Consider the following 17,589-nt stretch of genomic DNA (forward strand, 5'->3'; position numbering starts at 1 on the left):
GAAATGCTTTATATAAACATATTAAAAACAATCCCACTCATGGTTTCAAGTTTGGTATTTTGGAAATAGTGAGTGAGGATTTTAGTGGGGGGATTGGACCAATAAGTTGCTTAGGGCAGAAACTAGGTGGCAACTTATGGTCAATGCTTGTGAATATCCGGGCATCAATGATGCCATTAGCATTAAACCTGAGCTCAGATATAGAGCTAATAGAATAAAATAATAAATAACAGGTATATTTTTAAAAGTTTTAAACACTTGTTGATTTCAACCCTTAGTACTTTTAAGTTCATATTTTTATATTATTTACATTTCACTCAGTGATCATTAAATGTATTTAAAAGTATTTAATGTGTACATATATGCAAGTCACTTGTATTGTTGGCCCTGCAGCTTTAAATGGCTTATTAATTGATTGATTGATTATCCTAAGGGTATAAAAGCAACGGGATTTTAATTAAAAGCTGTTCCGAGGAAGTCTATTTGACAAAAGCGCTTGACCTTTTTGCTATGGATTGCTGTGGATTTTATTTATTTAATAAAGTGTGGTGAAAGATTGCCTTGAGTTGTGGTAACCATTTATACACCTTATAAACCTTCGTGAGTGGCGGGGACTAGTTATTGGCTTGGAGGTGTTTTTTTGTTCGTGTTGGTGTATTTGCTGCTTTCTCCACCTGTGTTTTTTTCTTTATAATACAACAGTGATATGAATTGGTTGGTGTTACACTTCTTTGTATTTAATGTAAGTATGTTTATAATACAACAGTGATATGAACTGGTCAGTGTTGCACTTCTTTGTATTTAATGTAAGTATGTTTATAATACAACAGTGATATGAATTGGTTGGTGTTACACTTCTTTGTATTTAATGTAAGCATGTCTGTAATATAACAGTGATATGAACTGGTTAGTGTTACACTTCTTTGTATTTAATGTAAGCATGTTTATAATACAACAGTGATATGAACTGGTTAGTGTTACACTTCTTTGTATTTAATGTAAGCATGTTTATAATACAACTGATATGAACCGGTTAGGATTACACTTATTTGTATTTAATGGAAGCATGTTTATAATACAACAGTGATATGAACTGGTTAGTGTTACACTTCTTTGTATTTAATGTAAGCATGTTTATAATACAACTGATATGAACCGGTTAGGATTACACTTATTTGTATTTAATGGAAGCATGTTTTATAATACTACAGTGATATGAACTGGTAAGTTTTACACTTCTTTGTATTTAATGTAAGTATGTTTATAATACAACAGTGATATGAACTGGTTGGTGTTACACTTCTTTGTATTTAATGTAAGCATGTTTATAATACAACTGATATGAACCTGTTAGGATTACACTTATTTGTATTTAATGGAAGCATGTTTATAATACAACAGTGATATGAACTGGTTAGTGTTACACTTCTTTGTATTTAATGTAAGCATGTTTATAATACAACAGTGATATGAACTGGTTAGTGTTACACTTCTTTGTATTTAATGTAAGTATGTTTATAATACAACAGTGATATGAACTGGCTGGTGTTGCACTTCTTTGTATTTAATGTAAGTATGTTTATAATACAACAGTGATATGAACTGGTTAGTGTTACACTTCTTTGTATTTAATGTAAGCATGTCTATAATATAACAGTGATATGAATTGGTTAGTGTTACACTTCTTTGTTTTTAATGTAAGCATATTTATAATACAACAGTGATGTGAACTGGTTAGCGTTGCACTTCTTTGTATTTAATGTAAGCATATTTATAATACAACAGTGATATGAACTGGTTAGTGTTACACTTCTTTGTATTTAATGTAAGCAAGTTTATAATACAACAGTGATGTGAACTGGTTAGTGTTAGACTTCTTTGTATTTAATGTAAGCAAGTTTATAATACAACAGTGATGTGAACTGGTTGGTGTTACACTTCTTTGTATTTAATGTAAGTATGTTTATAATACAACAATGATGTGAACTGGCTAGTGTTACACTTCTTTGTATTTAATGTAAGCAAGTTTATAATACAACAGTGATGTGAACTGGTTGGTGTTACACTTCTTTGTATTTAATGTAAGTATGTTTATAATACAACAGTGATGTGAACTGGCTAGTGTTACACTTCTTTGTTTTTAATGTAAGTATGTTTATAATATAACAGTGATGTGAACTGGTTGGTGTTACACTTCTTTGTATTTAATGTAAGTATGTTTATAATACAACAGTGATGTGAACTGGTTAGCGTTACACTTCTTTGTATTTAATGTAAGCATGTTTATAATACAACAGTGATATGAACTGGTTGGTGTTACACTTCTTTGTATTTAATGTAAGTATGTTTATAATACAACAGTGATATGAACTGGTTAACGTTGCACTTCTTTGTATTTAGTGTAAGCATGTTTATAATACAACTGATATGAACCTGTTAGGATTACACTTCTTTGTATTTAATGGAAGCATGTTTATAATACAACAGTGATATGAACTGGCTGGTGTTGCACTTCTTTGTGTTTAATGTAAGCATGTTTATAATACAACAGTGATGTGAACTGGTTGGTGTTACACTTCTTTGTATTTAATGTAAGCATGTTTATAATACAACAGTGATATGAACTGGCTGGTGTAGCACTTCTTTGTATTTAATGTAAGTGTATTTATAATACAACAGTGATATGAACTGGTTAGTGTTACACTTCTTTGTATTTAATGTAAGCATGTTTATAATACAACAGTGATATGACCTGGCTGGTGTAGCACTTCTTTGTATTTAATGTAAGTATGTTTATAATACAACAGTGATGTGAACTGGTCAGTGTTACACTTCTTTGTATTTAATGTAAGTATGTTTATAATACAACAGTGATATGAACTGGCTGGTGTTACACTTCTTTGTTTTTAATGTAAGTATGTTTATAATACAACAGTGATGTGAACTGGTTGGTGTTACACTTCTTTGTATTTAATGTAAGCATGTTTATAATACAACAGTGATATGAACTGGCTGGTGTAGCACTTCTTTGTATTTAATGTAAGTGTATTTATAATACAACAGTGATATGAACTGGTTAGTGTTACACTTCTTTGTATTTAATGTAAGCATGTTTATAATACAACAGTGATATGACCTGGCTGGTGTAGCACTTCTTTGTATTTAATGTAAGTATATTTATAATACAACAGTGATGTGAACTGGTCAGTGTTACACTTCTTTGTATTTAATGTAAGTATGTTTATAATACAACAGTGATATGAACTGGTTGGTGTTGCACTTCTTTGTATTTAATGTAAGTATGTTTATAATACAACAGTGATATGAACCGGTTAGGATCATACTTCTTTGTATTTAGTGTAAGCATGTTTATAATACAACAGTGATATGAACTGGCTGGTGTTGCACTTCTTTGTATTTAATGTAAGTATGTTTATAATACAACAGTGATATGAACTGGTTAACGTTGCACTTCTTTGTATTTAGTGTAAGCATGTTTATAATACAACAGTGATGTGAACTGGTTGGTGTTGCACTTCTTTGTATTTAATGTAAGTATGTTTATAATACTACAGTGATATGAACTGGTTAGTGTTACACTTCTTTGTATTTAATGTAAGCATGTTTATAATACAACAGTGATGTGAACTGGTTGGTGTTGCACTTCTTTGTATTTAATGTAAGCATGTTTATAATACAACAGTGATATGAACTGGCTGGTGTTGCACTTCTTTGTATTTAATGTAAGTGTATTTATAATACAACAGTGATATGAACTGGTTAGTGTTACACTTCTTTGTATTTAATGTAAGCATGTTTATAATACAACAGTGATATGACCTGGCTGGTGTAGCACTTCTTTGTATTTAATGTAAGTATGTTTATAATACAACAGTGATGTGAACTGGTCAGTGTTACACTTCTTTGTATTTAATGTAAGTATGTTTATAATACAACAGTGATATGAACTAGTTGGTGTTGCACTTCTTTGTATTTAATGTAAGTGTATTTATAATACAACAGTGATGTGAACTGGTCAGTGTTACACTTCTTTGTATTTAATGTAAGTATGTTTATAATACAACAGATATGAACCTGTTAGTGTTACACTTCTCTGTATTTAATGTAAGCATGTTTATAATACAACAGTGATATGAACTGGCTGGTGTTACACTTCTTTGTATTTAATGTAAGTATGTTTATAATACAACAGTGATATGAACTGGCTGGTGTTACACTTCTTTGTTTTTAATGTAAGTATGTTTATAATACAACAGTGATATGACCTGGCTGGTGTAGCACTTCTTTGTATTTAATGTAAGTATGTTTATAATACAACAGTGATGTGAACTGGTCAGTGTTACACTTCTTTGTATTTAATGTAAGTATGTTTATAATACAACAGATATGAACCTGTTAGTGTTACACTTCTTTGTATTTAATGTAAGTATGTTTATAATACAACAGATATGAACCTGTTAGTGTTACACTTCTTTGTATTTAATGTAAGCATGTTTATAATACATCAGTGATATGAACTGGTTAGTGTTACACTTCTTTGTTTTTAATGTAAGTATGTTTATAATACAACAGTGATATGAACTGGCTGGTGTTACACTTCTTTGTTTTTAATGTAAGTATGTTTATAATACAACAGTGATATGAACTGGCTGGTGTTGCACTTCTTTGTATTTAATGTAAGTATGTTTATAATACAACAGTGATATGAACTGGCTGGTGTTGCACTTCTTTGTATTTAATGTAAGTATGTTTATAATATAACAGTGATATGAACTGGCTGGTGTTACACTTCTTTGTTTTTAATGTAAGTATGTTTATAATACAACAGTGATATGAACTGGCTGGTGTTGCACTTCTTTGTATTTAATGTAAGTATGTTTATAATACAACAGTGATATGAACTGGTCAGTGTTGCACTTCTTTGTATTTAATGTAAGCAAGTTTATAATACAACAGTGATATGAACTGGTTGGTGTTACACTTCTTTGTATTTAATGTAAGCATGTTTATAATACAGCAGTGATATGAACTAATTATTGTTGCACTTCTTTGTATTTAATGTAAGCATGTTTATAATACAGCAGTGATATGAACTAATTATTGTTACACTTCTTTGTTTTTAATGTAAGTATGTTTATAATACAACAGTGATATGAACTGGCTGGTGTTACACTTCTTTGTTTTTAATGTAAGTATGTTTATAATACAACAGTGATATGAACTGGCTGGTGTTACACTTCTTTGTTTTTAATGTAAGTATGTTTATAATACAACAGTGATATGAACTGGCTGGTGTTGCACTTCTTTGTATTTAATGTAAGTATGTTTATAATACAACAGTGATGTGAACTGGTCAGTGTTGCACTTCTTTGTATTTAATGTAAGCAAGTTTATAATACAACAGTGATATGAACTGGTTAGGGTTACACTTCTTTGTATTTAGTGTAAGCATGTTTATAATACAACAGTGATATGAACTGGTTAGTGTTACACTTCTTTGTATTTAATGTAAGTATGTTTATAATACAACAGTGATATGAACTGGCTGGTGTTGCACTTCTTTGTATTTAATGTAAGCATGTTTATAATACAACAGTGATATGAACTGGTTAGGGTTACAATTTTTGTATTTAATGGAAGCATGTTTATAATATAACAGTGATATGAACTGGCTAGTGTTGCACTTCTTTGTATTTAATGTAAGTATGTTTATAATACTACAGTGATATGAACTGGTAAGTTTTACACTTCTTTGTATTTAGTGTAAGCATGTTTATAATATAACAGTGATATGAACTGGTTAGTGTTACACTTCTTTGTGTTTAATGTAAGCATGTTTATAATACTACAGTGATATGAACTGGTAAGTTTTACACTTATTTGTATTTAATGGAAGCATGTTTATAATACTACAGTGATATGAACTGGTAAGTTTTACACTTCTTTGTATTTAATGTAAGCATGTTTATAATACAACAGTGATATGAACTGGTTAGTGTTACACTTCTTTGTATTTAATGTAAGCATGTTTATAATACAACAGTGATATGAACTGGTTAGTGTTACACTTCTTTGTATTTAATGTAAGCATGTTTATAATACAACAGTGATATGAACTGGTTGGTGTTACACTTCTTTGTATTTAATGTAAGCATGTTTATAATACAACAGTGATATGAACTGGTTAGTGTTACACTTCTTTGTATTTAATGTAAGCATGTCTATAATATAACAGTGATATGAACTAGTTAACGTTGCACTTCTTTGTATTTAATGTAAGCATGTTTATAATACAACAGTGATATGAACTGGTTAGTGTTACACTTCTTTGTATTTAATGTAAGCATGTTTATAATACAACAGTGATATGAACTGGTTGGTGTTACACTTCTTTGTATTTAATGTAAGCATGTTTATAATACAACTGATATGAACCGGTTAGGATTACACTTATTTGTATTTAATGGAAGCATGTTTATAATACTACAGTGATATGAACTGGTAAGTTTTACACTTCTTTGTATTTAATGTAAGTATGTTTATAATACAACAGTGATATGAACTGGTTAGTGTTACACTTCTTTGTATTTAATGTAAGCATGTTTATAATACAACAGTGATATGAACTGGTTAGTGTTACACTTCTTTGTATTTAATGTAAGCATGTCCATAATATAACAGTGATATGAACTAGTTGGTGTTACACTTCTTTGTTTTTAATGTAAGCATATTTATAATACAACAGTGATGTGAACTGGTTAGCGTTGCACTTCTTTGTATTTAATGTAAGCATGTTTATAATACAGCAGTGATATGACCTGGCTGGTGTAGCACTTCTTTGTATTTAATGTAAGCATATTTATAATACAACAGTGATATGAACTGGTTAACGTTGCACTTCTTTGTTTTTAATGGAAGCATGTTTATAATACAACAGTGATATGAACTAGTTGGTGTTGCACTTCTTTGTATTTAATGTAAGTATGTTTATAATACAACAGTGATGTGAACTGGTCAGTGTTACACTTCTTTGTATTTAATGTAAGTATGTTTATAATACAACAGATATGAACCTGTTAGTGTTACACTTCTTTGTATTTAATGTAAGCGTGTTTATAATACATCAGTGATATGAACTGGTTAGTGTTACACTTCTTTGTTTTTAATGTAAGTATGTTTATAATACAACAGTGATATGAACTGGCTGGTGTTACACTTCTTTGTTTTTAATGTAAGTATGTTTATAATACAACAGTGATATGAACTGGCTGGTGTTACACTTCGTTGTTTTTAATGTAAGTATGTTTATAATACAACAGTGATATGAACTGGCTGGTGTTGCACTTCTTTGTATTTAATGTAAGTAAGTTTATAATACAACAGTGATATGAACTGGCTAGTGTTACACTTCTTTGTATTTAATGTAAGTATGTTTATAATACAACAGTGATATGAACTGGCTGGTGTTACACTTCTTTGTTTTTAATGTAAGTATGTTTATAATATAACAGTGATATGAACTGGCTGGTGTTGCACTTCTTTGTATTTAATGTAAGCATGTTTATAATACAACAGTGATATGAACTGGTTAGTGTTACACTTCTTTGTATTTAATGTAAGCAAGTTTATAATACAACAGTGATGTGAACTGGTTAGTGTTACACTTCTTTGTATTTAATGTAAGCATGTTTATAATACAGCAGTGATGTGAACTGGTTGGTGTTACACTTCTTTGTAGCATGTTTATAATACAACAGTGATATGAACCGGTTAGGGTTACACTTCTTTGTATTTAATGGAAACATGTTTATAATATAACAGTGATGTGAACTGGTAAGTTTTACACTTTTGTATTTAGTGTAAGCATGTTTATAATACAACAGTGATGTGAACTGGTTGGTGTTGCACTTCTTTGTATTTAATGTAAGTATGTTTATAATACAACAGTGATGTGAACTGGTTAGTGTTACACTACTTTGTATTTAATGTAAGCATGTTTATAATACAACAGTGATATGAACTGGTTGGTGTTACACTTCTTTGTAGCATGTTTATAATACTACAGTGATATGAACTGGTAAGTTTTACACTTATTTGTATTTAATGTAAGCATGTTTATAATACAACAGTGATATGAACTGATTGTTGTTGTACGTCTTTGTATTTAATGTAAGCATGTTTATAATACAACAGTGATATGAACTGATTGTTGTTGTACGTCTTTGTATTTAATGTAAGCATGTTTATAATACAACAGTGATATGAATGTAATTATTGTTCATATATTGACAATACAGGGAGGTTTATACATCCTGATACAGGAAGGGAATATATATTTAAGTGTTCAGCAAATTGTGATACTCACCATGTAGTTTATATTGCTGTGTGTGTGGCATGTCGATCCTTTTATGTAGGAAAGACAGATAGATCCTTCAGGAATAGAATTAGGGAACATCTGTATAATATTAGAACAGGTTTAGCTACGAATGCATTGGCTAAACATGCAATGTCAACAGGGTACCAACATACTTTTGATTTTATGGTTACTGAAGTTATTACAACTATTTTGAGAGGAGGCAACATTAGTAATGTTACTGAGGAAAAAGAAGTTAAATGGATTATACGACTTAGGGCAGATGTAGGGAAAGGATTGAATGAGAGGGCATCAATTAGGCAGTTTCTTAAAACTAAAAGTCTAAGAGTTAGGTAGATATGTTGAAGTGAAGGATGAGATATGGTGATATCTGAAGTATGTGCTGACACCTAGTGTATGTGTTGAACAATAGATCTCCACTTTTGTTAATTATTATTTGCTGTACAGAGTCTGCGGTACTAGCATGTTTTTTGGCTCCATAAGTTTGTTTAATGGTGCTTATTTTATGGCACTATGTCTTATGTCAATACTTATTCTGAGACTCTCATCGTATTCTTTGTGATTGGTATTTATTATTAACAATTTTTTGTAATAATAGTTTTTTCGTTAGTTGTTTATTATGAGACTTTGTTAGAATAGATTTGTTTGGTGGACTATATATATATATATATATATATATATATATATATATATATATGTATATATAAGTAGTGCATAAATAATAGAATATTTATATGCACTATTGAAGTTTATGATAGAGAGTTTAAAATGATGGATTGTTATAAGTTTTAGTGTAATGGTTTACTATTTATGCACCCATCGAGCCTATATGGTTCGTTTAGATTATGTTTTGCTTGCCCTTCTTTGTTGTAATATTGTTTTTAGACTGAAGTCAGGAATTTTTGTTTTAAGGACGTGTCCATTTACCCGTATATGGTGTGAATGCAATTTACGGATACGTGTGCACTCCTCTGTCATAGAGATTGGTCAATAATCGTTTTTGCTAAACTTTGAATCTTATACTAACAATATATGGTAGCAGCACATAGATGTGTTCAGTATAGAATAGCGAACGTTGGTTAAAGTGTTCATATGACATTCAAGGCTGTGAATAGATATCGGCTTTATGCTATGAATGAGAATTGTGGTTATATGGACGTTTTGCTGCTTTAAAAACTTGTATGATCATAGTTTTTGAATGATTATAAATTGCTGGCTATGTACATTATATCTGAATTATTTGACAGCAACGTTCATGTTGTGTGTTTTTTAATGAATTAGGAACGCTGCTTTGAAGTGCTGGTAAGTTAATAATATATGTTCACGCAACGAGTAATATTTTAAACATGTTGGTTTTTTGAATGTTTACGTTGGATTTTCATGTATGTTTAAAGTGTACAAACAGCAATCAAATTGAATAATGTTCAAGTGTTATAATATATGAATCAAATACGTTATGTCTCAACTATGAGATAAATTTTTTTAGTCAATTATGGTAGTGTTCCACTAGAGGTCAGGTTATTATGATATGACGATGCAGGAAGTAATGTTAACATTTGCGTTTTGTGATTGGATGTTGTTATTTTAAAAGCTATGTACTCAGTTTACTAAGTGGTCTGATGAAGCTATGATGTGAAAGCGCTAACCAACTGAGTGCACTATTAAACCAGTTTTTTATAAAAGTATCTGTGTCGTTTGGTATACTCTTCAAGAATTGCATGGCTGCTGCCGCTGTGTTTTCTGATACCATTGTTACACTTGAGACTTTTTACAGCGCAGCATTTACTTTGTGGAGTGTTGTCATGTTCGTTCTTTTATTTATGTTTATAATACAACTGATATGACCTGGTTAGGGTTACACTTCTTTGTATTTAATGTAAGGATGTTTATAATACAACAGTGATATCAAATGTTTAACGTTGCACTTTTTTTTATTTAATGTAAGCATGTTTATAATAGAACAGTGATATGAACTGGTTAACGTTGCACTTCTTTGTATTTAATGTAAGCATGTTTATAATACAACAGTGATATGAACTGGCTAGTGTTTATAATACAACAGTGATATGAACTGGCTAGTGTTGCACTTCTTTGTATTTAATACAAGCATGTTTATAATACAACAGTGATATGAAATGGTTAGTGTTGCACTTGTTTGTCTCTAATGTAAGCATGTTTATAATACAACAGTGATATGAACTGGTTAGCCCTCACAGTACTAACATAGTATCAAATGCTGTAAGTATGACAATGTTCATCTTGCTGTCCTCAGTTAAATAGAAAAGATCCTAGTAATGAGCCTTGAGAAATGCCATTAGTCACATTTTAACTTCTGTGTTGGACTACAGTGGTGATAGCCTTTGTTCTGGGTGTGTGGGGAGTGCCCACCAACATGGGGAGGTACTGCAAGCCTCCAAGGTCATAAGGGCGGCCTCTCCCTCTGTTGAGAAGGTGGAGTTAGGATCATACTGATACCCATCATTAATGGGATGTCAGAGAGGACACAGACTTCCCAATGTCTGCCTCTATGATAACCCATCCAGACAGCTAATGTACAAACAGATTTGGAGATGAATCTCCACCACAAGGGAAGGAATGACATTTGCTTCTAGTATTAGGAGGCTCACTGGTTGGCAGGAAGAAGGGTAAAAGAATTAGAAAAATATGCCAGGGGTGTCAAATGGAGGAAGGCAGACAATGGTTAAGTGAGTAGTTTATATGAAACTTGATGGAATGCGCATGGTAAGCTAATTTGAGTGATGGTCACTGGCAGAGTTTTATTGAGATAGATTGCCAGTTTGTAATGAGATTTTGTAAAGCAATAATGTGCCATCACCAGTCCTTCTACCAGGTCAGGAAATAAAAACACATTTATAACCACACAAGTGGTGATTAAGATGAGGTATTACCACCTAGTAGAAAAGAAAGGGAATTATTAATTAAACTGAAGAACTAACACAAAATGTGTCCATGACCTGGACAAATGAAAAATTTGTAGAAAGATTCTAGACTTTGTTTTTTGCCCATCTCAAAGCTTTGCATGTTTTGGGAGTGAAGCCATTCCAGTGATATAGAAGGATAAAGCTCTCATTAATATCCAGGCAACCCAAGTTCAATTAGTGATTCACGTGACTGATGGTAGGGAAAGAAGGGGATTACCATCCTGGGAGGAGGCAGCAGTGACGTGGGATTCACCTGCAACAACCACTGGTGGAAACCAGGGACATTGTACTATAGGAGGCATTGTCCATTAAAGTGGAGAAAGGTGGATGTAGCTGATATACTGAGCAGGAGATGCGATACACCGGCCCTTGGGCATGTGGACATGAGCATGGGCACTGACATGGAATGGGGCATGGGTAGGTCATATGAAAAAGCTCTGGCTGATTGAATGAGAGCATGGCTACCCACCCCACCTCTGGGCACACTTAAAATCCATTCTAGTCACAGTAAAAATTTAGTAATAGTCTGGGGGTGAACTGGAGCAGCCAGTAGACCTAGCGATGGACATGGGGCACTGGAACGCTCTCTGGGTGAGGAAGGGGACCCACCGAAAAAGTTTTGGGAGTGCAACCTAGCAGACCTGATCATTACAGAACCAGTGGCAGTTGCCATAGAAACTGCTTCACCCATGTCATAAGAACATGTTAGAGAATGCTTAGTTGCTTGTGAAACAAACAAAATAAGGGAATTTAAAAGAGACGTCTTAGTGTCTGACTGAGAAAGGTCACCTAAGTTTTCATTTGGTAAAATGATGCTGGTTTGACAGTTCACTGTTTTAAATCCTACAGTAGTAGTACATACCTTCTTTTCAAAACGTTCAAAGGTTCTGTCATCCTTATGTGACAGAAAAAGAAGATTTTCAAAGAAAGACCACCTCAGAATCTGCACTGGGATTCTTAAACAGGAATTTATGAGTTTGAGGCACTTCATATAATTTGTTAGACTTCTTTGGAACTGATGGCTGACAGTCAGGTGAAGCAATGGCTACCAGAATGATATTTTCCAACGCTGGAAAACAGGAGGAATAGCTGCAGGTTGATGGGTATCCACCTGCAATAATTCATATTATCTTTGTTGTGATTCTGAAATTAATTTTTGTTTCCATTTAAAGAGGTATTTCATCCTGATAATAAGATCAGAAAATGATAAATCCTCAGCAGAGTCAGACAAAATTTCTTACTCTGATTCAACTTCTCAGTTCTCTGGTGTAGATAACTGAGAGGCATAGTCTAATCCCATTTCTAGTATAATAAATTTCAGAATATGATGGGGAAGGAGATACTTTTTCGCTTTAAAAATTACACACTGTAAAGTTTGAAAGGCTTTGGGCAAGCCCTTCGCAAATCCTAGTCTATCATCTTTAGCTTCCCTGGCTGCTGCGAACTCTCAGACGGATGTGTGTTTAATCTTGCGTTTCCATTTCCTGGGAGTATCTGTCAAAAAAGAACTCTCGGATGTCTGGTCATTCCACAGGGAATCAGACTCCTCAGTGTGGTCCTACCAGGGAATAACATCGACTCCTCCGATGCTGAAAGAAGTGGTTCTCCTCTGGCCAAAGCAGTTGGAGGATGAGCTACCCACACAGCTCTTAGCGGCATCATGAGGGGCAAAGCTAGAGGAACCAAAATGAACCAGAGGACAGTCTGAGGGTTCCAAGATGGAAACAGTGTGGTCACTGACTTAACGCCAGGGTAGGACAGTAGCCAGACAAGAGATAGAAGCTTCCCTTGGAACTTTTCGTTGAGACTAGGGGGTAAAACAAGGAGTAAGAACCCTGCTCCATGACACTGTTGGTAATCATTCCGTCTGGTCATCTAAGTAGAAAAAAATGGCACTATGCACGCTTCTAAGGGTCTTCGGAATAAAAGCTGAACAAATCAGACAAGCCTGAGTGTTGTGTTCTTCCCCTAGGCACATAAAATAAGATGTGTGGTGACCTCTACATGGCATTTGTTGTTCACCAAACATTTACTTTTTTCCTAGATATAAATTATGACAAAAAATAATTTTTTTTCACAAACACTGGAAGGTAGTAACCGAAGGAGTACATATCTGCCCACTCTGGGATAACTAGATGACTGCCGACCCTACAAAATTGGAGCTGTAAGCAAGACACGTTAGCTGCTTTGATGCCAAGAAAATTCTGAAGTTTTAGCATCTGTACATCTCTTTTTTTACAGGCTCACCCTAACTCAAGTTCTAATGGTCATACAGGCATATGGATCATGCTCAAGAGATCCGATCCTTTGAAGTACACATCCCACACACCTTAAGATACTGCAACAGTGATCTAATGATGAACATCTACTACAAATATACTGTTCCCCAGGCAGGGCAGTAAGCTCAGATTCACGGGTCAAACCAGAAAATTAAATCTCTGTCCAACAGAACCAAGATTCTAACTCCTTGGATGTTCCCCCTCTAGTCCCAAAGAAAAGTTTCTAAATCAGAACCACTACATTGTGTTACAAATTAATACAAGGGCATTAATACTTAAGCAACAATACATTTTGTTACATGCTAAGTGAAAAGTACATAATTTTATCAAAGAAACCTTGTTGCCTAAGTCAGAAGGTGAGGGTTGCAAAGTTTCTCGTCCCTACATTTGTCCAAGTTATCATCAGTCTAGAATGCAAACATTAGTAGATCAGGTCGATACAGTGTAAACATCTTATTCAAATAAACAGTCTTTTCTCTGAGTTTTGCATTTCTCATGCACTGTGTATCAACTTAAAGAGCTGTTGACAGCATGTGCCTGATGATATCATGGATGTCTCGATACCCATTAGCTTTCAAAACTGGCAGTGGGTCACTGAGCTGAGCAGTGATACCCTCCCTGAAATTCAACTCTCCTGTGTCCTCTTTGGAACAGTGTCAAACCACTGCATTAGTAGTACTAGCCGAACATCCAATATTATCCACTGCTCCCAAAGTAGCCACTGCCCATAGTAAAAGGTCCTTCTTGTGCATTATGCAGACACATTCCTTTCATAGGATAGGGTTTTACTATTTTTGCTTTGGATCTTAAAGGTTTAAAATACCTAGTCCAAGGAAATTAAAATATGACTCCAAAACTCATACAGCACTTGCTTATTTCCTAGGCCTCAGTTTTATTTTTTACCAGCATAACGGCAGCATCTATGTAATGTAACAGGGCATTTTAACTAATATTTCTAAAGAAACAAACTTTTTTGAAATTTTTAAAATAAACCAACTAGACCATTATACAGAAACTACAATCAGAACATTCAGGGGTATACACTGTAGATCTTAGAGAATTATCCAGGGGAAGAAACCATTCATGTTTTGGGTGCACACTGCGGTGGTGGTGCTGCGGTAGCGTTGTCGCCTCACAGTATGACGTTGTCCTGTTCGATTCTCAGCTAGAGCGTCTTCTGTGTGGAGACATGCGTGAATGGGTGTACCTTCGTTGAAGGTTGTGCGTCAGGGCTGGCAACTCGGCATGTAAAAATCTACTGCCAATCATTAGCGGACCGGAGTTCTGCTGTGGCGACCCCTAACTGGGAAAAGCCGAAAGACGCAACAACAAGAACAACCTAAGATAAGTGTTTGGTAAAATCTGCACAGTGCATAGCTCTTCATATGTCTTACCTGTGAGACATCGGCAATGGTTCATGCTAGACTGACAGACTAGTAGCACCTGTTACGCATCTAAAAACTGCTATGAAGATCAGAGAAACAAAAGGCTGAATTACACTGGAATAAAGCACGCTATTGTGAGGGTTCCCCTTACAAATTGCTGCCTTAAACAATACATCACCTGGTTAAACCCTGTCTCAAGAATTGCAAAGAGAAGTAAATGCACTTTATCATATTTACACATGCTAAGATGCTAGGAAGATCACAAAGAAAATATACATCTCCCTGAAATCATTACTTGCTTTAGAAAACTTTACGTTCTGTTCCAGGAGAACATGGTGTATATATGGTTCATATCCTCTGCAGTTGGCAGAGATTTCTTACAGTCTCTATGGCATTTCCACAATGCAAACATGTTGTGATGAAATCTGATTTTCAAAGATTTCAAGTGACTTCTAAACAACAAAGTAACAAACATCACTTACCTACAGTGTTGTGCCATCTGTTGACAGCAAACAGTCTGCTGCAAGTAACAGTTACCACTGCAGGAACAGTGAGGTGAGGCAAGGTATTTGCAGCAACATGGGTAACAGGAGAATTGGAGGGAAATTTTAGCACCATGATAACGTCCTGTTGCATCTGGTCCTTAAACATGAGTGGGCTCTGTGGAAGGAAACACTGTTGAATAGGAGAAAAAAAGCAGGAGAGAGGAAAGGGAGACAGATTAGTGAGAAGGTCAAAGGAGAAACACGGTTAATATACAGAAGGTCCACACACAACAAGGAGCTAATGTTAACTATATTCTAGAAACAATAAACAGCTTAGGGGGAAAAACAAACATGAAAAAAGAACTCAGGGCATGGCAAAGAATGAGAGTTCATTAGGTATACTATAAAGACCATGCAAACAGTGTAAAAATACTGGTTTCTCAGTTAAAATACTTTTACTAAGCAAAATTCCCAACTGGAAAATACTGTAATGATGAAGGCTTATTCCTGAAAATATAAAAACAATAATGGGCACTTGAAATAATCTGTAGTACTGCATTAAAAAATTTCAAAAATGCAGTTATGTAAGTGCTTATATAAGAAATCATATTTAAATCTGTGGTCTTAAACATGGTTTACATCTCTTCTAATTGAAAATGCACATTTTATTGATGTGTATTTTCCAATATATTTGCAGCTTTTTTAGATCAATTTTAAAAGCTCATCAGTGTAATTAACTTCAGACAGTTCTTGTTTGTCTTTAAATACTTTATCTACATTTGGTTAGTATAGTCTGAGCACAGAAGTGACACATGCAGTGAATGGAAACTGCTCTTAGTTTTTCTAAATTCTGACTCACTGCTGTACCCTTGTAAGCTAATGTTTCTAGGCTCAAGACAGGGGACGTTTCCAGATGCCCTACCTAAATTTCTGTTAGTAGTATAAATACCACCCCAAGTCTTCCCTAAAAAGAGTCCACACTAGTCTAGTGAACTAACCTGGTCAACCAAGGAAAAATAAATAAATAAATTAATTATTAAATTGAATGAAATATTTTTGCATACCCAAAGGTCAGTGCTCGACACATCCATAACAGACTGTTTACTTTTACAGTGTCAACATTTTCGTGGTTCACATTAAGGTATTTCATCATTTTTTGGGCAGACGCATGTGTGTGTGTTTTATGCATTTTAATGAATGAATGAAGCTATGTTTGACTGAATTAAATGTTTTTTTTATAGTATGGGGTATTGGTAGAGACAGTTCAAAGGATATAAACCTTGACAGGCAGTCAATGTGATGAATCGTGCATTTATGATGGTAACATTTTCTTGTATTAGGTCATCTGGCTTCTTTTACCATATCTAGGTCTTGCGTACGTGAAGCAACAACTATTGCATATTAAAATTCTGACTTCTACAGCTGCGGTGGTGGTGCTGCGGTAGCGTTGTCGCCTCACAGTAAGACGTCCTGTTCGATTCTCAGCTAAAGCGTCTTCTGTGTGGAGACATGCATGAATGGGCGTACCTTCGTTGAAGGTTGTGCGTCAGGCCTGGCAAGTCGGTACGTAAAAATCTACTGCCAATCATTAGTAGACCGGAGTTCTGCTGTGGCGACCCCTAACCGGGAGAAGCCGAAAGATACAACAACAACACTGACCATTTCAGAGTTTTGAGACTGGGTTTTAACACTTCATGTTATTGCTGCATCATTAAGGGCATGTATAAAAGCAATAGCCATAAAGACCAATTAGGTTATTAAGAGAGAAAAACAGTTAAATCAGCCAAGTGGGAATAATCCAGAAGAGGTTGGCCTTGTCTTGCTTTGGTTTAAATGGTACTATGTTAAACAGAGAAAGTGAAACTCTGTCAAGAATCTAAATGGCAATGCTCATATTTGCTATGAGCTACAACAGAATGGCATTAAATATACTTATTACCAATATCCTGGCAGATTGATTCAGTGCCTACTTCACCCCCCCTCTCACCCCCTAAAGGGCCCATCTCAATACCAGAAGATTGTCAAATTCTGGTAATAACGGCCACACAGGTAAAAAAAACGCACTCTCCAAAGCTAAGAATACAGCATCCATGGGACCAGATG

The 17,589-nt window shown here is 34.2% G+C and overlaps 1 protein-coding gene across 1 annotated transcript in view; it reads right to left on the bottom strand.

Annotated features, from left to right (window-relative positions):
• The window catches only part of NBEA (neurobeachin), a 4,581,458-nt gene that overhangs the window by 202,447 nt on the left and 4,361,422 nt on the right, over positions 1–17,589 (bottom strand). The window contains exon 57 of the mRNA XM_044072852.1: positions 15,484–15,676. Coding sequence (XP_043928787.1) covers positions 15,484–15,676 — 193 coding nt within the window. The remainder of the gene's footprint in view (positions 1–15,483; positions 15,677–17,589) is intronic.

The sequence above is a fragment of the Protopterus annectens genome, chromosome 5.part1 (genome assembly GCF_019279795.1).
Source record: "Protopterus annectens isolate FY-2018-M chromosome 5.part1, PAN1.0, whole genome shotgun sequence".
Lineage (NCBI taxonomy): Eukaryota > Metazoa > Chordata > Ceratodontiformes > Protopteridae > Protopterus > Protopterus annectens.